Source organism: Coturnix japonica, chromosome 2 (assembly GCF_001577835.2).
Source record: "Coturnix japonica isolate 7356 chromosome 2, Coturnix japonica 2.1, whole genome shotgun sequence".
NCBI classification, from domain to species: Eukaryota; Metazoa; Chordata; class Aves; order Galliformes; family Phasianidae; genus Coturnix; species Coturnix japonica.
The window spans coordinates 15,320,232-15,345,896 of NC_029517.1; the positions used below are offsets into that span (position 1 = coordinate 15,320,232).

Sequence of the window (25,665 nt, forward strand, 5' to 3'; positions counted from 1 at the left end):
TGGGCTCTCAGCCTGCAGAAATGTCCCCTTCACAGGGGACCAGCACAAGCACTGCCAGAACACGAGTCTGTTCCTGTCAGTGAGGTACGAGTTGATGTTTGCATACTGAGTTGTTTCCACTGCAAGGGATGCACCCTCTGAGGGCTCAGCCTTGAAATGAGTTTCAAGAAAACTCTTGCTCCCCTGTAAGGAACAAAGCAGAGCAGGGAGGTCAGACCATCCCTCATTTCATCAGTCCCAAGACTCTGGTGCTCCCCTTTTTTCTTGCTGCCTTTTTAACCAACCCGGCAGCCAAGCAATTCACTCTTGTCTGAGTTAATTAAAAAGACTCCATTTTGAAACTGATCCTTACTTATGGCTTTAACCTGGGGAAAATCAGGGTAGCGGTTTTTTTTTTGTTTTTGTTTTTGTTTTTGTTTTTTTCCTGGTAGTTTCCCTCTTTCTTTAAGGCAAACAAACAGCCCTGCTTGTGACCACCAGAAAAAATATTAGTGACAAAGTAGAAAACATAAGCATGCAGCCCTTTATTTCTGTAAAGATCTTTGCTTATCATAGTTCTGTATATTACATCAGGGTGTTTGTTATACAATAAATTTATTTACAAAACCATGAGCTCTGCAAACTTGCTGCTTTTCCTCCTGTGTGACCGTGACCCACCTGTTTCAGCCCTGCCCCATAGATATTTTGAAAGCATGCATAAAAATTAACTTTGGTGTGGTCAAACTACGCCAAGTGCCCAGCCACATACAGCATTTATTTATTTATATCTATTTATAGGTATGTACAAAAAGTTTGCCAGTATACAGAACAGTACAGAAGTGTACATTTTAAAATCCACAATGCAGTACATCGATGGGTTACCAGGTCCCAGTAAAAGAAAGCTGAAGGAGGAGGGTGAATTTAGCTCAGAAAGAAAGAAAATAATCATCGGCAACTCCCTGTGTGTGTCAAACTATTATTTGTGGGTTTTTTTCTCTGCTTGGTGAATTCTTAAATAGACTCTGAACGGCAGTGCAATAGGTTGAGTTGCCTCCTGTGCACTGAGACCAGTCTTGTTCTGTCTGTCTGTGGTGCAGAGGTTTACTGTCCAGCATACTGCTTTCAAATGTACATTATAGGATAATATCAAAATATTTTGGCAAAAAGATCTCGAAACGAACCGTGGCATTGGTTGACAAAAATAGAAATCTGTAACAAAGCTAAATAACACCAAAATAAAAGAGGAATATTTCAGTTTTACAGTTGTGTATAATCACACTGCAGTATATCTATCTCTGTTCATGTCTAGTCCCCGTAATGAAAAATAGCTTTATACAAAACCTCTTACTAAACGCCAGCCACACGTGTAGCCATGCTCAGCGCCCGGCTCACACCCACACACCACCACCATGAGGTGCTGCCTACAGAGGGAAAACGCTCTTCTATCATGACAACAGCAACAGGTTTACAAAAAAGCTTCACTCTACTCTAGTGTAGTAACTCAGTATTTAGCACATGGTTAGTATTAAGCCTCCAGCGATACAGCAAAATGGTTATGCTCCCTGGTTAGAACAGTGGCTGCAGGGAAGGAGTGGCAATCCAGCACGCAGCCTCTAGGCCGGCTCCTTGGCCGCGGGGGAGGCGGACTTGCCGGCATTTCCATTCTGCGCCTTGTAGCTGGTGAAGCTGGGAGTGTGGATGGTCCTGATGCTCTTCACACCTTGGTTCAGTGAGGTGGGAGAGGTGGAGGATGGGGGGGAGGTGGAGGAGGAAGGAGGGGGCGGGCGGCCGTTCTGAGTCTGCAGCGAGAAGGAGAGCTGGTGGCCCTTCGCGGCGTAGGGTGGGCTCTGGAACTTGGAGGAGCCATTAGCGACAGAGGGGATCAGGGAGGCCGAGTACGCCATGCGGCCTGCCTGGGGCCCGAGGAGGCCAGAGGGGGGCACGGAGGGCTTTGCGGATGGGGTAAGGGGGTTAGGGCCGTCACTGCTGGGAGCGGGGGCAGAGCTGCTTTTCCCAGAAGTGGGAGAAAAGGCAGGGATCTTAGAAGCAGGGAGGGTGGGGGAAGTAGCCTTATAGTCCCCACCAGCTTTCTTAGCACTTCCATTAGCCTGCAAATAAAGACGGCAGGAGACAGTTTGTCAGAAAGCCAGTAATACGACAAATCAACAGGACCTGGGAGAACAGCCCTACAGAGAGCAAGAGCTAACAGCTCGAGGCCTGAGATAAGTCTTGGCAGCCATAAAGGACTGGACCTGGTAGAAAACCCAAAGTACACAACAAAGAACGCAGAGATAGAGAGCGCACGGATAGGAGAAGGCGCGACCTACGGTTTATTACAGAGCATTCACTACGTGGCCATGCTCCGGGGTTATTCATGGGTGAGCAGACATGTCCGATGGGAGGGTTAATGTGCACCCCCAGAGCACCCCCAGGTTAGTGCCCGGGGCTCCGTGCAGGCACGGTCGACCTAAGGAACCCGCATTGACCGAAGGGAAAGTAAACAGGTAGTTGACATCTCGACGTTACAGCTGAGTACCACGGGTTAACAAACAAAACGGAACGAAACAAAACCCAACAAAAAGCAGCAGGTGTTTTATTGCAGACAGGCATGCACAGGCATGTGAGAGATCAGTAGGTACGGGCATGCCCCCAGGCTCCAGGACGTCCAGTTAGGCCTCAACTCGACAGACAGGCATCCGTTATTTGGCACAGTCAGTCAGTCACTGCAGTTTTTAAATTAACAGACAACATTAAATGTCCATCCAAACACCGGGTTAGGGTAAAACTACCTGTCTGTACTGGCGCGGGTCCTGCAGCTTGTGCTGTTTGCCTGCTTTCTCCGTGCTTCCTTGTCTACTTTTTGCAGCCATGGGCACCGGCATCCGGCTCGTCTGCGAGGCAGCGCTGGGGCCCTGCGGAAATGGTGGGGGACGGGGGAAGAGAAGGGGAGCAGGTGGTCAGCAGCGCTGCGGGGCGGCCGCACGCCATGTGCCGACACAGCTGCAGAATGACATGCAGGGAGAGCACTGGAGCTTCACACCGCAGGTGTTAATATCAGGAATCAAATGGAGAACACTGCTCAACTACTGATCAAACCGGATTTCACGTCAGTGATGCTCATCATTTCACACAGCGGGTTATTGGACCCAGCTCCCCTGCGTTTGCCCATCACCAAACAGCAGCAAAGTAAACCAACCCAATGTCTATTAGCTGTTAGACACCTCATGGGAGCCCAGACAAGCCACCTGAGAGGAAGCGAACAAATCACAAGACCCTCGTGTTTAATGGTGATTATTGCAGGTTTAGAAAGCAGCTGGAGATTCAATTTCTCGGACTAAGGTACCTTACGTGAAGTGGCTGGGACTGGCGGAGGGGGCTCTGTGCCACCACGGCTCTCATCCAGCACTACAAGCTCTCGGGGTGGGACCTCTGGTACTAGTGGGGCAGAGAAGGGGACAGTGCTTCCCTCAGAGCTGTGTGTGCTTTCGGGGATAACTTTGGGACTCATTTCACTGATGGTGTTTTCCAGCTGCTTTATGGTCTGCTCAAGGCTGTCTAGAGTTCGGTACGTGCTCTGCCGAATTTCATCAGTCCTAGATAGAGGCACGGCAGCGCCAGGAGGGGCCTCCTGCTTCCCTGTAGGACTCTTGTCAAGGTCCTCAGGCTGGGACCTGGTGATCTCAAACCTCTTGGCCTCCTTGTGCTGCTTTAGGGTCCCATCTTCTTCCTCCTCTTCATAAACCACAACCTGCAAAGTCTTCTTCCCTGTCTTGGTTCCTGTACGTATTGCCTGTGTCAGAGCAGCCAGCTGCTTCTTGGGGAATTTAAACTTAAACTTTTTCTTAGAATCCTGCCTGCCTCCAAACTGATCGGTGGAGTCCAAGTTTGCTTCTGTGTGCAGCCCATACATCTGACTGTACTTATTAAAGTTTGTCTTTGAGCTCTCCTGCTCTGCAGGAGCCCTGTTTTCTGTGGACTCCGAGGCAGAGTGGAGGTTAAACACGTACTGCTCGTTGAGACCATGAGCCGCTGAATACTCTGCGATGGCTTTTCTGTCAATAAGCACTGGGGGCTCTTCCTTAGGCCTCTTAGAAATCTCACGTGCTTCATTTTCTTCCTCCTCCTCTTCCTCCTCTATTTTCTCCTCAGTCATCATTTTCTCTAGCTCTTCATCGCACTCCTCAAAAATGGTAGAAAGACGCTTATACGCTGACCTAATATCCATCGGTTCATCAAAAATGATGATGACGGGTTTTTTGTCCAGACACACCACTGGCTCTTCGCTGTCAGTGCTTTCTGGGATGCCTTTCTCCGATGCCACATCCTTCCGCGCATCGATGTTCACCGTTTGCACATCACCACCTTTCCGGCTGACTATGTCATGGACTTCACCACTTGAGAGGACCTGGACAGCTGTTTTGGTAATCATGAAGGCGATGTTTTCAGTGGGTGGGCTGTCTTCACTTGGAGAGCTAGCTGGAGACTCTGCCTCTTCAGTGCCATTGCTTCTGGCTGCTTTGGGTCTCAGCACAACCTGACCACAGCCGCCTGCAGGAGCTTCTTGCTCGGGTGAGGAGGGGGCAGGCCCTGCAGCCTCCTGGGAAGGTCTCACCAGAGGGGCAACGCTGCTGACAGGGGCAGACCTGGCAGCACTCGGCACAGCTTCACCCTGCGGAGGGCCCTGGCAAGCATCTCGTGACAGTCCGTAGTTTGGGTTTGGCTTTCCATTTTCAACAGCTGGAAAATGGGATCCTAAAATATCTTGAGCCCCTCTTCGTTTGTCATCCTCTGGCAAACTGACACTGGGCAGGTTTGTGCTCATATTTTGGAGGTTTTTCTTAGAATAGTCTCTACTGTCTACAAACAAACCCTTGCTAAATGCAGAACTGTCATTCATTGAAAAGCCAATTTTACTGTCATTTGTGCTGGATGAATCAGAACCCAATTCTTCTTCAGTTTTCCCTTCCCTCTTCTCTTTAAGATGGTCACTATCTGTGGGAGATCCTGTTGTAGCCCCATACACCTAAGGGGGAAAGTCGGATTACTCAGTTATTCAGGGCTGTTACTTTTACAGGACTTTTTTTCCCCCAAAATTAATCATCATATTCTCAGGGGAAGCGCAGACTTCATGAACTCACCACTCAGTTCAGTGCTGCAGAGACATGCCTGAAGCTGTCATCTAACTCCTGAAATTCTTCAGGGCAGAATTCCAAATTCTGGCAGCACAGCAAGACGTTACTGTTCTGTGCTCATGTACTGCACTGTGTGCATGTGGCCAGCATGGGTTGTTGTTACCTACCGCTCCTGTTTTAACAAGGCCTCCAGAATATGCAAAAGCTTTCTAGTTACCTTGTTTCCAACAGAGAACTACCTTGGCTCATTTACCTTCCAAGTTAAAGACAAAAGAAACAACCTGGTTTGTATAAGATTGAAGTTGAAAAGGTTCGAAGTATCAGACTAGTTTCAGCTGCGACACATCAAAGGACGCTGGATCATAAGGGCTCACTGCAGCCAGCTCAGCAGAGAGCGAAATGACGGTCTGCCTACCTTCAAAAGTACATTTTCTCCTGGAAAAAGCTGTTTTTCAAATTACAGCATTTTGCTGCTTCTAGTGTTGCTCACGCCTGAGCCGTGCTGCATTGCTACAGTTAGGATGGCCACAATCTTAACATTTCTAAATCAGTACTGCAGCTTAAAAGCAGTCCTTCCCTCTGAATTACCAGAGGCAGCCTTCAGCATCCTTGGAAGTGCAGAATGGAACAACAAGCTACATTCATTAATAAAAGCAACTCTGAACAGTATGCAGAGAGGTCATCCACTAGCTTAAAAGTAGTATGTCCCCAGCAATTAAATTTTAGGGATGCTTTTCCTTTGTTCTTAAATGAGGTCCTCTGGAGATGCTGTTTCATAATGTCAGGCTCCTTATTACTCCTAATATCATTTTTTGTTTGGTTTGTTAAGTGCTACTGACAGCTTAGGATAAACACCAATCATCGGGGTGAGGGTATGACCAAGGAGACACCACACCTGTGACCAAAGCAAGAGAGAAATCTACGCTCAAAGATGGTTCACCAGGAAGGAAACAAATCTGGCATCAGGTGACAGAAGGCAGTAAACCAAACAGCATTTCTGCTGACACTGCCTGAGCACAGAAACTGACTCTTAACACACATGTAGGATGAGTTATGATAGCATCAAGAGGTGTTGGAAGATCAGCCAGGAGAGCCACTCTCTAAGCTGAGATAAATGAATGACGGTACCAAAATCCACAGGTTGGCTAATGCACAATAAAGCTGTGCAGCTGCTCCAAGGCCACCTTGAAAGCCCCACGTACTTCTGAATGAAGAGGAGTGATTGTACAAACCAACCACTAACAGCAAGGCATCAGTGTGCAGGACAAAGGTGCCTGTACTTTATGCCGAGAACTGGTGCCAGAACAAAACATGGCAGTCACCTCAGGCCCAGACTACCTACATGGTAAGTGCCTTCCAGTTCCATTACAAGCCAGAGCTCCCGGCATCACAAAAGGTAACAGCACTTGTTGCCTCTCAACACCCAGACTCAGTGTGTGAACTCCCATTTCTCCATACTTTTTTTTGTTAGCCAGTTGCACTTCTTGTTCCAAGCATCAGTGCAACATCTGTAGGTGTCATTGTACAATACACCTCATTTTAGGAAGGGCTGCCTTTCTGACAACAAAAGAGAAATGTAACAAAACTTATTTCCTTTATGAATTTATCATGACCACAAGGCTCCACATTTAAAGTGAATGTATCATTCTGTCACGTCAGATGACAAGAATAGACTTTATAATTAACCTTAAATTCCTGTGTTCTCTGTTATTCCAATAAATGGCAGGTTACAGCAACTGGCAGCAACTTTCGAAAAGATATTTGTGTTACAACACGCCTGGTGTCTTGAGAGGTAACCCAGGTTTTTGTGCAACAGTACAATCTTATTCTGACACCAGGACTAGCAAGGATAAATAGAGACATGTTCTTCCTTTTTTTCTCCATAACACGTAACACTCAACACAAAGCAGCTTTTCCTTTTAGATATCACCACGATCTTGTGCCCTCACCCAGCAAGCTGCTTGCCACTTTAGACCAAAACTGCTCTTAGAGCAGCTCTGGCAGCCTTACTGGAGGTCTCAGATATCAACAGCAGCGTTAGAGCTGCAATGCTCTGTACAGATGGGGCAGCTGGGTTCTTCTTTGCCTTTAGGACCTGTCAAAAGTCATTTTACCTTTCATCCCAATTTCTGTTAAGGGAGGATGAAATGCAATGCTACTTATAAATTCTTGAGGAGTTGCTAATGACGGAACAACACAAAAGGTATTACTGCTATTTCCAGTTTGCACACACTCACAAAAATGCACTACAAAGTTGAAATGCTGTGCTGAAAAGCTGCATTGTCTTCCCCACCACAGCAGTACTTCACTGCAAATTGGCATTTGGCTAACAAGCTGTCATGCCTGCATGACCACCTAAGCTCAGCGACAATTCAACTAATTACACTTAAACTTGAAAAAGAAGTCTGCAAAGGCAGAAATACTTGTCCTATTTTTCATCCTACATGTCAGCCTCTCATTAACGCCAATAACTCAAACAGCAATCCCAGACATAGTGCAAAATTCATCCCAACTTGGCTGTGGACCCAGACACATGGCACCTCTTTTAAGTCCCATGAGTTAGTGTAGTGTCCAAGTGTGAATCTTGAGCCCTAAACATCACAAGGGCAAGTGTGAAGGGCAAATGTGGCCCATCCATCTTGTCTCTGTCTTTTAGCAAACCAAATGGGATTTCTGAATGTCTAGTAACTAATTCTACGGTGAAGAAATGAAGCAAAGCAAAGCAGAAATTCTCTACATTGGCTCTTGAGACTGAAAGGAACCACTAATTCTACTCAAAACAAGAACAAGACTTAAGAGAGATGCTTTTATCATCCATTGCCAGAGCAACACAGGAAGGATTTTCTGAGAAGTAAGAACACCTCTTCAGAGGAAATTGAGGGATCCTATTTTAACTTTGATTTCACAGTCTTAAAACTTCATGCATTCCTTGTGTAACTGCTGGTGAGACACATAATGTACATCGATACAAAATTCCATCTGAGCATTTCTGATCCATACTGGGATTAAAAGAAGGAAACCGCTGGGCAGTTGTGGTTGGGGGTTAGAGAGAAGAGGACACAAGATATAAGATTAGTTTTGAAGTAAGGAAAGAAGGTTATGCCAAGACCGGGTGGCATGTTTACAAACGCCACTTGTTACCTTCTTTTCCTTGTGATGTATTAAAGTCCCAGGCCTTATGTCTTTAACATGTGTATCATTTCTGGATTGCTCAGCATGACTGTTTGAGTTTACATCCATAAAAGAGCACTTCTGGAAAGCCTAGGAAATAAATACTGCAGGTTATCAGGAGACCAAGTAGCTTTTACACAGAATTGTCTGGAGATAACCAACTACAAAAAGAGCATTTCTTTTTAACATTCACAACAGCCCATCTTACACACAGTCAATAAATGAGTGAAGAAGGGAAGTAATACTTCTTCCTCACCCGCTGATGTCTACTCAGCTACCAGTTTTGTTGGCCTCATTGCACATAATGCAACACCTATATAATACCACTTGTTCCCATACAGCGTTATTAAAACTTTAGACTTGTCTCTACCACAGCCTTCATTAACGCTCCAGATGATAACAGGTTCCTCCTGCTCTGGAAACAGTACAAAAGATGGGCTTGGGGACCACTGGCCTCCCACCATGTGCATCCCAGGACACAGCCAGGACTTTTCAACCTTTTTGCTGTCCTCTTTCCATTTCCTTTGGGTTTCTCCATCCATCTGGCTCAGATCCAGATAATCAGAACCATCACTGACACAACTGCACAGTCTTGGCTCCAAGTGTTTGTGGGGTTTCTGGAGGCCACTATTGGCACTGTCTGCCACCATTGAGATGCACAAGCCAGCCAGGGAATGGGGGGGGGAGGGAGTGCTTATGGGAGTTACACAACATGTGAAACACAAGGTTACACTACTATACAATATATTAAGGAAATCACTTAGTTCCTGGCAACTCACAAAATCAATAGCCCTGTTTACAGATTTGAATAAAAATATAACAATGAAAAATTGTATTTCATGTGCTTATTGACTGCTTATGCAAAATCAGATTATCAGTGAAAATGAAAAAACCCAGTACAAAAATCATGGTGCAGAGTTGCTGCTGTTTTTCCATCACGTCCTGTTTGCATGTCTGTATTGATCAGCGTAGCTCAGATGACACAGTACTCAGAAGTAGTGCTACTGCTCCTGTAGTACAAGGTATAGGACTGTCCCCAGCTTATCGGTTTCTGAGACTAATGATGTGCTTTTGAGTCAGGCCTACCACTTACAAAGGCACCCCTAAGGTCCTTCAGACTTTAAGTGATGAAGAATCCACTATTTCCCTCTGTAATCTGCTTATGTATCACCTTTGCTCCAAAAGATCTGTACTGGTGTACACATACAGCCTGTGCTTCTGCAGCTGATTAGCATTATACTTCCTCTGCAAGTCTAAGAAGGTCCTCCTCATGAAACTACCTCCACACTGTACTCTTCTGAACCTTCATACTCTTACTGCCCTTCCTAAACAGGCAATACATGGTCACTTAGTCATGGACGCAGTAGCTCAGTCTCCTCTTCCTGATCTTCTGTACACAGAGATAAAAACACTCCCTGTTCTCACATCTACACCCAAAGCAGACATTAACTCTGTGGCAAGAGCACTCCACCTGGGAGCTGCTGTCAACTTGCTACCACAGCTCCAGCTCCTTTCCAATACACACAGTTATGGTCTGACCTGTATTTGTTGTTCTTCAGGCAGACTATATTTCAGTGAATTAGATGTTTTATAGTCATCGACTGATTGTTATCATCTCCCTGCTCTCATACTTCAATAGTCTTAAATTGATTTGAACAGGAAAGATTTTAAACGTACCATCAGTGTCCTGGAAGCTGAGTCCACCGGGATGTGACTATAAACCCCTGCTTTGAGAGTAACACTTCCAGAGCCACACAGCTCTCAGTCCTTTTAAGATTCTTGGGGGGGGGGGGGGGGCTTTGGCAAGAGTGTTTTGTATACTCAATGGTGCCAGATTTTAATGTGAATGATATTTGATCAAATGACTAACAAAAATGTTTACAGATACACAATTCAGTTCAAGCACTTTAACCTGTTACCTCATCAAAGGGAGTCATTTCCTTTGACTGACTGGTGTTCCATTACATCGTGTTGATGAGCATAACTGTACACACCTGTCCTTCAGTTCTTCACTGACTGAATCCCAAACCTAGTTTTCCAGTTCTGCCTATAAGTGACATCAGACTAAGTCTGTAGCTCCTAGACTGAACAGTTTGACCTTTCCAAATCCTATATTCTGTCAACCCATTGACAGACCCGCTATTATAACCTGCTATTAATATATATAACCTGCTATTTTGATTATTGTTTAAAATGAACATTGCTTGTCCTCAAAACTAGCATTTAAACACTCAGTCCCTTTGAGTTATCATGCCCATTTCTGTCCCTTAACAGCCCCCAGCCTCCCTTTCTAGATCTTAAACTCTACTTCATGGCCATAAGAGGAAAGGCAGCTGGGCTGCTCTCCTGGAAATGGGAGACAACTGAACAACTTCACTGCTTGCAGCTCTCCTGTCACATAAGCTATTAACTAATAGTTAATTAGTGTTAATTAGTTAGTGTTAACAAGGGACATGAGTAAGCCCCTGCACTTGCTCCTTGTGAACCAGCTCTTTTATGCAGGACACACTCATCAAATGGAAGAGTCATTGCTTGATATCAATGCTGAAAACACTCCCCAACAGCACCAAGTGCACCTTCTGGTGAGCAGCAGGGAACAACTCTTGCTCTGACAGTGCTTTGAGCCACCCCAAACATCAGAGGCTACAGCTGTTAAAGATAACTGCATCTCCTTTGCTCATGGGGATGTGGAAGAGGACAGAAGGTGTCCCAGGAGGCTGGAGCTCACTGACAGTAGCTGGAATAGTTGGTTGTTACTGCAGCATTGCCATCACTGAGCTAAGCCAGCCTATATGCTGTCAAGTGAAGGACCAGCAAGAGAACACTCCTTCTATGCCACTGGAAAAGTAATACACCAGCTATAGAGCCTACAGAGCAGGGAACAGCAAATGTTTCAGTGTTCAAACACACCAAGAACCACTGGATCACAGCATTGTGAGCTAAGCTTGCTAGAAGCACACTCCATATTCTCTCTACCCAAATGAAGGACTCTCAGCACCTTGTGTGTCTGGTACTGAGAACACCATGCCAGAGACTATACCAAAGAGATACTAGTATTTTACTTGACCAATATACATGTGTGTTGTGAAAGATTCCCCAGTGGCAACCTCTGCATTCTTGAGCACCCTCTCATTTCTTGAAAACAATTTGGGAGGTGCTTGCAAAATGTGCATAATCCAGTGAAATAAACTGGAACTGGGTGAGAAAGGCAGATCTGTTTTCCTTCATGTTCTGAGCTATAAGTTGTGCCAAGACTCTGGAAGTGTTACTGATTCCAAAACAGGCATACCTGTGCACGAGCAAACCAGAGGGCCTACCTGTAATTCTGCCATTATTTTATCTCCTTCCTCTTCTTCTTCATCTTTTACAGCGGATGCTACAGCAAGCCCTGTGTTTTGAGACAATGCCTGATCCTCTTTAGGGGCTTTGGGCTGCGTTGTTTGCCCAGCATCTTCACTGCATTCCTACAAGTGGATGAAAAAGCACAGACAACCAATGTAGTTGAGCCCTCCAGATGCAAATCAAACAGTAAATTCAGCTGCGAAATTCAGCTCCTACTCATAGGAGTAGGAGTAACAGCTTCCTCACTTGGGCTTCCCACTACTTCCTTCAGGAAGAAGGGATGGAGAAAGGAATACCAAAAAAACTAATCTGCAACATGCAGATCTGTGAACTTGCTCTCAGCTCCAAGCTGATCTTTCCCATCTGTGTAACACGTGCTTTTTATTTTTTTTCATCTTTAATCTTCTTACAACTGTAAACAAATCAGCTTGTGACTTGTTTTCTATATTGAGAGATAAACACAGCAAGGCCCAGACTGCTCTAAACAGAACCAATCAAACCCTACTTGTTCATTTAGCCTGACAGTAGCGTTTCTTGGCAAGCAATTTCAGTAGCTCTTCAAGACATAGCTCTGTCTCAACTTATTCCGTGGTTTACAGACACGGCCCAAGCTTGGGAATGCACCTCTGTGCCATCCATTCTTCAGCAATCTGACTGCCTAGAGGCTGAGTCACCAAACCTTGCCAGCAGCCGCCTCTTTCCTGGCTGCATAGATGACCTCTCCTGATCTTGTCGTGGTCAGTCCTGACCCAGGCAGGTAACTGCGCCGCGGAGGTGGAGGAGGTGGGGACTTGGTCAGCTTGTCATTATCCTGCTCTGCATCTGGAGCATCTTCTGCAAGTAAGCAAAGCAGCACCAAGTGAGCAGAGGGGAAAGAAGGAAAAAAGTACTTTCAGCCCTGCCCCAACCAGAAGGAATAAAAAAAAAAAAAAACTTCCTAAAAAGTTCTGCAGATGAATAGACATAAATAGAAGCACATTCGTGATTCAAGTGGAACCTTCCTGCACAATAGCAGTCTTGCACTTGCCCAGCAAAAATACATCATTTCACCCACAAATTTTCAGCAAAACTCCTGTTCCCAGCATCACTGTGGCTGGGATTTCAGCTCTTGGTGTACAGGTGTGATAGGTCAGCACACTTCTGGCAATCAGTCACACGGTATCTGATTAAGATTGGGCCCCTGCAGCCTCCCTTGAAAGCGTGTGCAACTGGCATGAGTACTAGCAAGACACCAAACTTAGGGGCTTGCTGGCGTTCTCAGTAATTCTGAAGCAAGCAGTAACGTTTCTGCTCAGCTGGGAGATGCTCTTAGCAAGGTGGTAGGACAGGAGCAGCAGAGTAGCCTTGTAGTTAACCAGAACTAGCTACACTCAGACAAGTTCAATGAGTCTTCTCATCATTGTGAAGGGCAGAGGAGCACCTTTCTGTAGCTATTCAGTGTTATATCAACAGCTGGAATGCATAACTCAGAAAACCTCCTGATTTCAGATTACTGCCTGTAAACATCTGTTTAGGGCTAAGTATTCCCTCTGGGCAAGTTATTACATAAGTGTCTGCTGGTTGGGCTGCATCAAGCTCCTCTGATGCTCCAGCCCCTCCAGACAGGACAGAGCCCTTGGCTGACCCAGCCTCATCTTTGTTCCCTTATTAGATCAAATGTTCTTCAAAGCTGCTTAAGCTTAAAGAAATCCACTGTTCTGTTACTGCCTTCCGTGATTATCTGGCACTGACTTGCAGAATTGCAACAATAGTGACTTTCCAGACGCACTTTACATTAGATTACTTCTTTTGCCAATACATGCCATTAAGATTTCCATGCCATCAGGTATTCTCTACCAGCACAAGTTGAGACCAGTTCCTATGAAGTCAAAGTAATTCTCTAAGATGGTTTTCACGAGATTGTGATGTGGGGCCTGTGCCCACCTCTGCTCCTTTCAATGGGCTCAACCCATTATGCTCAATCTGGTGGTTCTGAATGCAGGAACATTAAAGTTTTTCTTATGCTTAATAAGAGTAAGTCTGGACACAAGATATGAAAGGCACAAAGAAGTAATGATTTCTCTTTCGTATTTGTGATACATACAAACTATGAGATACAGTATAAGACATTAAAGAAGCATTTACAGTCATCTGCAAAACTGTGCTAAAAGGGTATGATTTAACTTTGTTTTGTGCTTTGCAGGGAAAAAAATTTCTTAGCTGGGTTCTGTGTGGAGAATGGCTGAGACAACATAGCGTGCCAAGGTGATCTACCCCGGTTCTGCAGCAAAGCCAGCAAAGGACTCTGCTAAATTATGGCCAAAGTGTCTTATGCAGTGCGTTGCTGGGGTAGATGGGCTCTCCTTATGTTGCTCAGTATGCCAATTTACAGCAGACTGTAACGTATTGGCATTTTTTTCTTGAATGACAGAAGAGTTGGATGGCATGTGAGATACTTAATCAAATAGGCTGCCATGGTAGTGGGGAAGTATATGGCAAAAGAGCAGGTTCAAAATGGGCTAGAGCAATTAATCCATAATGGATATGAACAGGACTAGGCTGCAATATTCTCTTTCATAATCAGTTGGGGGTGTTGGAAGTGTACTTGGTATATCTACAGCGTAGCTGTGGGCGGAATCCTTACTGCAAACCTCCCTCTCATTCATTCCTTCCTTTCCCATCCACTTCGTCAAGACACTCTGTTATGCAGCATTGCAGGTCTTTCACAGACCTCTGACAGACTCATCCAGAACACCTCTAGTATTTATAGCTACAGTTTATGAAGTTAGTAAGGACCATTAAGATCAAGCAGCAGACTTCCCACTTAACACAGATTGAAGGATTTCTTCAAGCAGCTCTTGCATCATGCCTAGAGCTTGTCTGGGCAGCTTTTCAGAAAGGAATAAAATATTACTGCAAGATTTGAAGTGGTAAATAATACAGTGTGTTCATAATTAAACTTGCTTCAGTGAGTACTTACTCTGAATGTTAAAATTTGACACCTAATTTTTATCTGGCTTTTTCAAGCTTCAGCTTCCATGTGCTGAAAGTTGTCAGAATTTGTGCAAAGTTAAGAGATCTCCTTATCCTCAGAAGCCTCAGACACGTCTTGATCTTCTTTTGATAAGAAACCTCCACAAAAAAGACCTTAAGTTTTTGATGGTAGGATCTTTTGTGCTCAAATTCTCTGTGGCTCTTTCCAGAACACTCCATATTGCCAACCTTGCACAAAACTGAGTACAGTACTTGAGTTGTAGATATAGCACAGAGCACAAATATTCTCATCTCTGTCAAAATGAAGCTGTATTCTTACTCTTCTGCTCACAAGGAGTCCTTCTCTCCAGAGGACAAACTCACTCAGTTGCAGTATGGGGAAATTCAGATTTCGTTGGTCACCCACCCCTGCATCTGCAAAATCACTGCTTCTGTGATACAGTCCTGCATTCTGACAGTTGGACCTGCATCATTCCTCACAGACCACTCATGGTATGATCAAGAGAACAGAAATCTTTACACTGCAACTATTTTAGAAAGTGGAATAAATGACCTCTCTTTTCCAAATGTGCAACTTCTTAGCACCATTTACTCTATTGAAACTTACCCGACACTTCAAACTTCTCCCCTGCATCCCCTTTAGGCAGGACTGCTGGCTGGGGAGGCATCTCCAAGTTAGGAATTGACTTCATTATATTGGCCTGGGCCTCTTCCAAGAGCTTTTCAAATTCCTTTCCATTATAGTGATCCAGGTTTTGTCTTTTCTCTTCCCATTTCTTCTCTGCTTTCTAGACAAAAACAGTAAAGCACCAGTTCACCTCTCTGATTTTTGCAGTGACCATTTACTTCTTAAAAAAATCCATGTGCAAAATTCATAGGTCACCATGGATAGATTCTTTCAGTTCTAGTAAGCAACTAGAGAAATATATTAAAGCAGTAACTGTAAAATAGTTCCGACCTCCACTGTACTAGATACAAACACAGGACAAACTGACACAGACCACTGCTTGCTAAAGGAACAAAGGCAAAATTTAAATCTGGTTCAGTGATTTACTACATTACACTGGTGATTAATGTGCATGTCTGTAATAAGGCATGAGAGTTCAGCTGTACATTTGCTCAATACCTACCTCTGTGTGAAACCACTGAAACTTCACACTCTTTCATCTTTCTCTCTCCATAATGGGGGACATGGAGATTTAAGGAATGGATGAAATCCAGCAATGCAAGTGTTGCCAAAGAATTACATATATTGTTCAAAAAGAGGGTATTCTTTAACCTACGTAAAATCTTATACTATCACATTTAAAATTGGAGGGTATCTTCAGAAATGCATGGTGTAGTTAGAGATTAAGCATATAAATCCTCACAATGCATTTGAAAATCCCACCTTCAGTCTCAGAAGTGAGACTGGGAGCTCAGACCCAAAAAGACAACAGCTGGGTGAGTAGAGTACACCATACCTCGATTGATACGGCTCTGTTTCTGGTACTTGCACTGTGAATTTCCTCAATGAAAAGACTTTGCATGGTGTTGCCATTGACAGAGACCTGTAGTGCCGGCATGCCTTGGGTGGGCTGGGATCCTACTGCTGACTCCTGGGGGGGTGCTGGTGGGGTGGTGGAAGGGTGGCTGCCCATTGGCAGCCCTTCACTGTGGCTGGGTGCAGCAGGTGAACCCTGGGCATGGTTGACCAGGGCTGATGAGTGTTGAGACTGATGGATGACAACAGGAGAGCTCTGCACATGATGTACCGTCATTGTGGAGAAGGGGACGACTTCTGACTTGACTGATGATACCTGGGACTCTGATGTGACCGCTGTGAGGTTTTGCTGTGCGTGTCCCTGGGTTTGCTTGGGCTCCTCCTGATTTTTCAGAGCTTCAGTTGCAGTGGTCTTTTCCACAGCGGAGTATTGCACAGACTGGGAGGAATCCACACCCCTTAGCAGTCCTTCTGTAACATGTCTGCTCAGCCAAATGGAACACAACAGCATGGAGCATGGTTAGCATAGAGGTGAAGCATGGGCAGTATTTAACAATAAGCTTTTGCAAGAGAAAACCTACAAAATATCTGTGACTTTGTGCTTTGTATTTAAAATCCTTCAAGGACACACTGGCTCTTGTTGACCAAACCACGAGTTACAGGGAGTTGATTTCAGAGGGAGAATGGAAATCAGATGACTTTTTTTTTTTTACAGATCCTAGATAAACAATAATTCTTGCACTATTAGCATGGAATGTGGTAGCTACACGGAATGTGAAGTAGCAGTTGAGAAAATGGCCAAAACAAAGCCTTCAAACAATACCTCAGGAAGGTTTTGTCTGTCAGCAATTTGGGGTAAAGTATGGCAGCCAAGTCAAGCATTTCTAACACTTAACTGAGACTGTCGGTCAGAACAGAACTGCTGCACAGAGCACAGGAAAGGATAATTTGATTTCCCTTGAGAAAGCTTTAGGAATAAACTCTAAAATGCTACAAACAAGTTGCATTTCTCCACACTACTTGGGGAGAAAGGAAGAACACAAACCCAAAATGCTTGAGGAAATTCTCTAGCTTGAAGAAAAGATATATCACCTTCTGAGCATGGTAAGGATATCTGTCATGCTGCGCACACGTTTCAGTAAGCTGTCTAACTTGTGTGGTTCTTCCTTTAGGAATCTCACGGCTTCTACCTCAATGCGGAGGATCGCACGCATTTTATTCTGCAGCGTCGGGAACTCTCCTGCAAAGACAACAACTGTGAAGCTGAAAAGGAAATCACAAAAGCCCCTGAGGAAAAACAGATGACAGGGTGATAGCTGAACAGTAGAGTTTCAGCCTCTCTCCAGGGGCCATGAAACAAGCCCCTTATAATCCTAACTTTAAATATGTCACAAGTGAAAGATTATGCTCTCAGATTAAAGGCAAAACTCTTCTCAGCTACTGTGGTCAAAAGTGAAAAATCAAAACAAATAACCATAAATACGTACCTTTAAGGGTGGCAACAGCTTCTCCCACTTGACGCAGAAGAAAGGCTCCATCTTCAACATCTTTCAGTGTAACAGCCTTGCTGGAAGCAGCGGAGTCCCTCTTTAGGTCTTCAACAAATCCCTCTAGCTCACTGGCAAAACAAAAGAGCAGACATGAAATGCAAGCTGGACGTTATAATCAAGTATATGAAAATGAATGGGCTGAACTAAATCAGAAACCTTAACTGTGGTATCTTTAAATATGATACCACAGGATGAAAAAAAAACAGCAAGGCACCATGATGAGACAGGAGGCTCCTGGATGCTCAGACCCAAAGCACAGGCACCTGTAACTTGCCCAAATCATAGAATGGCTTGGATTGGAAGGGACCCAAAGGATCATCAAGTTCCAACCACCTGCTAAAACCACTGACTTTTCTGATGCTGCACATGTGCAGAGCAGCTGTGCTACATAGGGCCAATGGAGTAATGAAACACATCTAACAGCCAGCCCACTGAGAATGCAAATCCTAGAGTGGTACATACATGCTATACTGTGACATCCAGTACTGGTTTGCACTTTATATTTTCTCACAGCTGATGACATGCAAAGGAAGGCACAACAGTGAAGTAACTACCAAAAAAACTGGTCCTCATGGTCCCTCGACACAGGCCTGTTTAGCAGCCTGTTCCTGCTGGACAGGATACAGCATCCTGTTTCCACAAATAGCCAGGATGAAACAGCAAGTTGTGCATTGTCTACAGCTCTTGGTCAGCGTTTGAATTAACTGATTAATCACTTTAGATGTTTTTTTTTCCAAGCAGGGATATCCCATGCTTCCTCAGGCTTCACCTGGTGCTTCCTCTATGCCTTTCACAAGTTTAATCGCATGCTAGAAAACAACGCAAAGCAAACTCCAAGCTGTCAGTCAGGTACCATTTTAACCTAATTCTGGACTTCATTTCTTGCATTCACTCAAGTCAAAGCTTTGAAAGGTATAGGCTGATTGTCAGCAAAGAAGTAGCAGAAGACTGCCTTCCATGAGTCTTGCATTTCCTTGTATTTCCCTTGTGTCAGCACTGCCATGCAAATCCAGCAGAAAATTACTCATTTTCAGCCAGGCCACTTCAAATAACCACTGATGTGATTCACTCACATCAGTGAATAAGGGAGGACAGAAGGAGGAGCGAGAGAGGAATAAATGTCCAGTAATGGGATAAACAGGAGTAAAGCCACTGCAGCACCACCCTGAGTTAAGGTTGTTAAAGTGGAAACATGGTCACAAAGAACAATAAATGACAATACAACAGCACTTTCTACGCTCAGAGAAACAAATTCACACAGAAAAGTGTTAATTTCAATCCAAAAACTATGAAATATTTCTGAATTAAGAATCACAAGTTGCTTCTGAACGTGGGTGGAGATAAGTGATGCTCTTCCCATTTTAAGATTACCTCTCCTAAATACTTTGCCTTGAGAAAGACTGGGAGAGCCCCGATATCCACTAGCACAAGTGTACTTGCAGCAAACAACGAATGGGACCACACGATGGCAGCAAGGGAACATTACTCGCAATACTTTTCCAGCAGAAGAAGATGCAATAATGCAGTGGTCTGCTGTCCCTGTCTCTGCTTTGCAATAAAGAAGGCTGCAGATCTAAACCCGGAAGGAGCTGGAAAAGTAAGTGTGAGTGAGGTAACTCACTCACTACAGGGCACTTTATAGTGGAGTTTGCTGCCCTCCAAAATTATGTTCTGCAGTCCTGCACCTTCTTCATCCTTCACATGAGGATATTTTGGGAACCACAGGGTGAATCCATCCCGTCTTTGCACTTTAACACTGGAAAAATACCTTTCTCTGACATTTGCACTCCCCAGGCATCCAAAGAGGCACACACAAAAACTTTACTTTTTTCACAGGTAGAAAGAAATGAGCAAACACAGAATAATGGTAGGATGTTTTGGTAGGCTTATGACTGTCAGAAAAGACATCCAACTTACTAGCAGGCAGTGTCTTTCTGTTTTGTTCTTTGAGTAGAAATGAGTAAAAAACCTTTAATTCCATACAGTGATCCTATCAAACATGACAACTGATCCTTATACAGCTCAGAGGATGCCATATTATATTGCTTCATCTTGTTAACACTGAGGGAAGAGAAACTTCATCCCTCAGGAGCCAAAGATTTAAACAGATGGAACAGTCTCCAGTGTTTCTCTTCTGTAAATGGGAAAACAGCTCGGTTTTATAGATTTGATTGTGCAAACCCAATTAACAAGATATCACCTTAAAGCAGTTTCAGAAGGCCAATACATGATAAATGATTCCTCTGTTTTACAGAGAAGAGACAAACTGTTACGCCGAGATCTTTCTTTAGGCAGAAAAGCATCAGAGGATCTGTCTCGGATTGTCAGTTTGTTTTGTAACCTGTTCCATGGATACTGCAAAATGAGTAGCAACAAATCACCCAGACCAGATGGTATTTGCCCCGGAGTTCAAAAGCAACTCAAGGATGAAACAGTTGAACTATTAATGCTAAGGATCTTACTTCTTGATTAGAGTTTCTTTGGCGCTAGAGTAGTGGAAAGGGTCATAGATGATAAAAACAACAATTTAAAAAGCAAGTGGGGTAATCTCTGGTGAGACTGACATCTTCAGGCTACTGTAATTGATAGATGCCATAAAAAGGAATGAACAATAAAGAATTAGTGGACCCATGGATTAACATATTGTGTTAATGTGACTTACGTAAAGAGCTTTCACAAATCCAGATGGTCATTTGAAGAAAACAGCAAAAGCATGGGGACAGGCTACAGTCTGAATGACTTTCAGCAAGGTACCTAAGTAAAAGCTTCTAAGAAAGAAAAGTTGCTGTAGGACAAGAAGGGAAATTCTCTCGTGGATATAGTACTGCAAATAAAGGGATCAATGAACAGCTTACTGAATGAATGGAGCTCGCTGGTGGGTTCCGCAGGGATCTGTGCTAGGGCTGGTGCTTTTCAACATATTATAGATGATTTAGAAAAGAGGATGAATAGTATCGTCAAGAAACCTCCAACAGATATTAAATTATGCAGAGGAATGAAAATGAAAGCTGACTGCAAAGTGCTGCAGATGGATCATCTGAATTTAACTGACCAGGAAAAAAAAATCCAAACACTCAGTTTACACCTAATAAATGTAAGGTAATGCTCACATGAAGAAGAAAAAGAAACAAAACCAACCAACCAACCACAGAAAAAAAAAAAAAAAAAGGCAGAAACCCCAACAACCTCCCAAAACCTGAATTTTTATGCACAATTATGAATATACTGAACTGATAATCAGCCCTCGTAAGTGCAACACTGGGTTTGTAATGGACCACCAGAACAGGGAGACAATCCCCATGTCACCGCATGAAGTCCTGGTGCAGCCACGTTCGTACAACTTCTGCAGGGCTCTCCTCTTTCCCCAACCCCATCTCATAAATGTACAGTAGAGTTAGAAAGGCTACAGAAAAGAGAATGATGAAATGTACAGAATAGCTTCTACATAAGGAGTAACTAACCAGACTGGGACTTTTTAGGCTGGAAAAGACATCATCAGTGTGTGGGGAATCTCTAACATTATGACTAGATTAGAATTAGTGAATATTCTGCCCTGCATAATTTAAGAGTTTGAGGATTGATTGACAGATAAGAGATTTTACAATTAGGAGGAGGTTCATTACAGAATTCCTTCAACTTGAAAACTATACCCAACAAAATGCACATACATTTATAAAATTGCATACTTTCATGAAAGGTAAATGATGCCCGCAGAGTTTTGGATATGAAGGTGACATCTCTCATTTGAAAAATCTCTGAGCTACAAAGTCACTGAAATGAAGGAGATACACTCTGAGCATGTCGCTCAGTGTTGTTCTTATATTACCTCTTAAGCATTTGCTACTACTGGCCATCTGAGCATGGCTATTCTTACAAGGAAGTCTTCTTAAAAATAATATGAATTATGAGCTGATACAGAATCTATCAGATAGATCAGAGATGGATATGATTTAAATACTCTGCTTATAAAAACCTGTCCATTAAAGTGCTTATAATAACCTACAACATAATAAACCACTAATAACTGTAATGTGTTCCTTACCAAAGAAATATTCTGTTAGGCAATATGTCACACTGTCACAATTTGCCCTTGGTCTGGTCAATTTTAAGGATAGCATCTGCAACCCAGACAGAATAATATATGACATCTTTAATGTTGGCAGAAAAGGCTGGACAGTAAAAACTTCTTCAGTTAATTCTGAGTATATGTTTCCCTGTTACAAGTGAGTACAAACTCTATGTTCATCAGTGTTCCTTGGTCTCCCTGGTTTTCATTATATATCTCTGAACTTTAGTCCTGCTGCAGCTGACACACATGGACACAATTCTGTAGGTTTCATGTAAAGCTGATTAACAGAAAACTTGTACTGAGGTGTCCACTGACATCTCTGCTCTTTACAACATGAAACTACCAATATTTTTAAATTTTAATTTTCCAGTGGCAATCTTCAGGCTTGCAGAAAAAAAAGTGTTTTAAGCTGAGATTTAAGAGACAAAACGAACATTCATTTTATTTCTTTAGACAGAGCTGAAGCTCATGCTGCAGAACACCAAATACACTTTTGCAAGTATTGCCTAAGTCCTTAAGCTCTGTCTTGCATGAACTCAGTCTACTGATTTAGATCTATGATGCAGAAAAGGTGAAACTGTTGAACTTCAAGTATTGTTATCAGATGTGCTTTTCTTTCTGAGCACCGATCCTGCAAGCATGCAAATACATGATGAAGAAATTCCACTGGGCATAAAGAAAAAAAAAAAGTATGATCTAATATTTGTTTCCAACATATCTCCAAAAAGATTAAGTTACCATTTAAATCTTATGAATGATTTAAGAAATCTTTCTGTAACATTAGCAAATGAACAATACTTTCCTATTCAATGTTAGCTGCAAAGTAAACAGGCATAGCACAAAATGCACTTGCTTCACGAAGATGCTGCCCTTAGATAACTGAGCTGAAGTAGCACAGCAGCAGTGGAGACTTTGTAAGCACTGATAAAACACAACCATACTGCAATCAAAGCGGTATCTAAATGAGCAGCTGTAACTAAAGACATTGCACTTGACCTCACAAAGAATCCATTTTATGAGGCAATGCTATAAACAACTATCACACAAATGTTTGTGGTTTTTTTCCACAGACAGCAAACAATCCAGAAATTAAGCAATGAGAGACATATGAGCAAAGTGATGAACAGCAGGTGAATTACTACTTGGGGCTGAAACACTATGTAAAGACTACAAACCTGCTGAGCAGCTTATATATACCAACATGGACTACTGCCGCACACAAGTTTCCTTCACAGAAAACACATACTCCCTCAGAAACACTGCACTTTGTCTTTGCAGATGCACAATTTTTGTTACAGATCATACTCAACTGACAAAGCACTCATCAAAAGGGAAGATTTACTTTCTTCAGCTGTCAAGAACTGTACTCCTGTGGCTCTTCAGTTATCAATTCCAATGAAAGTGGACTATAAAGCTTCTCGGCATTACGGAGCCATTCATCTGGTGTGAACTACATGTAGTATGAGAAATAATTGTTTAAATAGTATCCTACAAATGCGAGTGTTAGAAATAGTTAAACTGTTTATTGATTTTAGCCTCATCTTGCCTCCTGACTCTGAACACGCTGAAACAAGCAACTGGATCCCACCAGTCTTGATAGGCCAAAGTTTTGGGGAAAAGAGTCTAACAAAAAATCTTTACATGGAAAACAAACAAACAAAACAACAACATTTTTTAACTGCAGTTCACTGTACAGAAATCCCAATGAGTAAGTCTTACACTAAGAGTGAGCCTCAGAGGTACAACGGCACTGCTCATTGCAATTCAACTTGCGTACCCTATTTAGGAGCTTCCCCCACCTCCCCATGCAATAACTGAAGTATTTACTATTGAAATCTGACGTTCACACTTACAGCTTGGAAAGAGGGTAGTTATCAGTGGTGCATTGTCTAGTTGGATGCTAGTAACTAGCAGTATACCCTAGAGGTCAAGTTGGCACCCAATCCTATTTAGTTTGTTTATGATGTGGATGACAGGGCTGAATGCACCCTCAGAAAGTCTGCAGATGACACAAAGCTGTGAAGAGTGTCTGGTAAGCCAGAGGGTCATGCTGCTGTCCAGAGGAACCTGGACAGGCTGAAGGACCTGGATGGACAGAATCCTCAAGAAATTCAACAAGAGGAATTGCACCTGGGGTCAGCCAGCTGTAGTAGCCTGGCAGAAAAAGTTCTCTGGAGGTGTTCACAGAAAGGATAGATGTCACACTGAGTGATGTGGTCAAGCAAGCGTGGTAGCAATGGTTTGACTGCTGAACTACATGAGTAGCCAAGTTCCTTTCTAAGGTGCTAGTACCAGTACAAGAGGTGATAGGCACAAAATGAAGCCCTTCTCTATTGTGTGGGTTACTGAACATTGGCACAGGTTTACCAGAGAAGTGGTGGAGCTTCCTCCTTAGGGGGTTTCCAAAGCTGCCTGGATGTGGCCCTAGGCACCTTGCTCTAAGTGGCACTGCTCGAACAAGGGTTAGACCAGGTGGTTCTTTCCTGCATCAGCCATGCTATAAAAGCTAATCTCATTACCTTCTTTTGCATCCATTTGTTCTTAACAAAATTCTTCTCTGCTTCCCTAAAATGCTATATGCAAAGCTGAACAGGAAAGCTAGGGTAAGGGGAGTCTTTCTGAAGATGGAGGTGATCTTGCTCCTTACAGACATCTGTTTCCTTACAAAGGAATTTGAAGTGGCTGAAATCTTCATACTGGTAGGAATTGCCAAGTGAGCCTCCTAGTCAGGGACCAAGGATTTGTACAACACAGACCTAGCTCTACAGACAATATGAGTACTAGGAAACATAAATAAAAGAGCATGCACAGAGCCAGTTTCACTGAAGACAGTGGTGAAAGATAGTATTTATGGACCCAACAGAAAGAAAAAGAAAAAAAAAGCCAGTCAAATGCAATAAATTCTGAGAGTTTTCTCTACCCACCATAATTTCTTCACAATCTTTTCTTCCTCGCTGAGGTATTTCTGCCTTTCTTGTTCCACCAGGTTGCGCTGTCGCTGCACAGGATCTTCAAGCCTCTTCACTGTTTCAAACATTTTGCCATTGATTTCCAGCTCTGCTTTCTTCACCATTGCCCTCAGCATCTCCTGGTTCTGCAGCTGTTGCACAAAAGAAATCAACTTCAATTTCTCCTGCTTGACTGACATCCCTGGCAACAGAATACATTGCAGAACTCAGAAATAGGTTGGGATAAACACAGCCTTACAGCTAGAGTGACTTTTTACCTTCTTCTTTCCTCCTTTAACTTTACCTATAGACATTATTTCATGAGGAAATCTTAGAGGTGAGAAAAGCCCACATTCACTAAGCTTCTGAAGTGTTTATCTAACTTTCAGTTGTGAACAAAAGATGTTGGGTTCAATACATTGCCTTCAGTGTGTAACTTCTGTAGGGATTTTGACCCCTTTATAATGTTTAGTCCAGCATGAACCAAGTATTAATCATGCCTCACCAGAATGCCAGAAGCCTGACTTCTACTTTGTGCATCTCTCTTATTCCTATGCACTGCATTGCATATGTATGCCTACTGGATAGTCACACACATCAATGTCAGAGCTGCAAGGCACTGTCATTCTCAGAATGGAACATTTCACTCTCTCAAGTGGCAGAGAAAGGATTGTGTCATCCAGTGTAATTTGGTGACAGACAAACTCATCTGTGAAATAAAAAACCTCCCTCAGCCACCAAAATAATCCTTTAAAATACATCAATTTTCTGAAAGCTGCCCATTCACACTTCTTTCTCATGAGATCTATTTGTACATTCTTAGCCTCATGTAACTAAAGTGTTTTTGTTTGTAACCGATATTAAGTTTGTAGAACAAAACATAAGTAAGAAAGTAAACTAGACTGTAGTGTGTGGACAGCCCTAGTGCAGCTACACTCAACACTCACACAAATAAAACCTGCTTAAGTCTTTTACATAAATCACCAGTTTGCACGAAGCAGTAAGCAGGGTTCCATCC

The 25,665-nt window shown here is 43.3% G+C and overlaps 1 protein-coding gene across 19 annotated transcripts in view; it reads right to left on the minus strand.

Annotated features, from left to right (window-relative positions):
* Nucleotides 1-500: 500 nt before the first annotated feature.
* Nucleotides 501-25,665, minus strand: part of KIAA1217 (KIAA1217 ortholog) — a 327,102-nt gene continuing 301,937 nt past the window's right edge. For 11 of the 19 annotated variants that reach the window (XM_015853276.2, XM_015853273.2, XM_015853271.2 and 8 more), the window contains 11 exons: nucleotides 24,624-24,799; nucleotides 17,568-17,698; nucleotides 17,173-17,320; nucleotides 16,061-16,562; nucleotides 15,205-15,385; nucleotides 12,304-12,458; nucleotides 11,600-11,746; nucleotides 8,253-8,372; nucleotides 3,323-5,002; nucleotides 2,769-2,891; nucleotides 501-2,087 (listed from right to left, as the gene is read on the minus strand). In XM_015853276.2, coding sequence (XP_015708762.1) covers nucleotides 1,593-2,087; nucleotides 2,769-2,891; nucleotides 3,323-5,002; nucleotides 8,253-8,372; nucleotides 11,600-11,746; nucleotides 12,304-12,458; nucleotides 15,205-15,385; nucleotides 16,061-16,562; nucleotides 17,173-17,320; nucleotides 17,568-17,698; nucleotides 24,624-24,799 — 3,858 coding nt within the window. In that variant the 3' untranslated portion in view covers nucleotides 501-1,592. Of the gene's footprint in view, nucleotides 2,088-2,549; nucleotides 2,892-3,322; nucleotides 5,003-8,252; nucleotides 8,373-11,599; nucleotides 11,747-12,303; nucleotides 12,459-15,204; nucleotides 15,386-16,060; nucleotides 16,563-17,172; nucleotides 17,321-17,567; nucleotides 17,699-24,623; nucleotides 24,800-25,665 lie in introns of those variants that run through there. The other 8 variants (XM_015853285.2, XM_015853287.2, XM_015853289.2 and 5 more) reach the window with 5 other exon arrangements.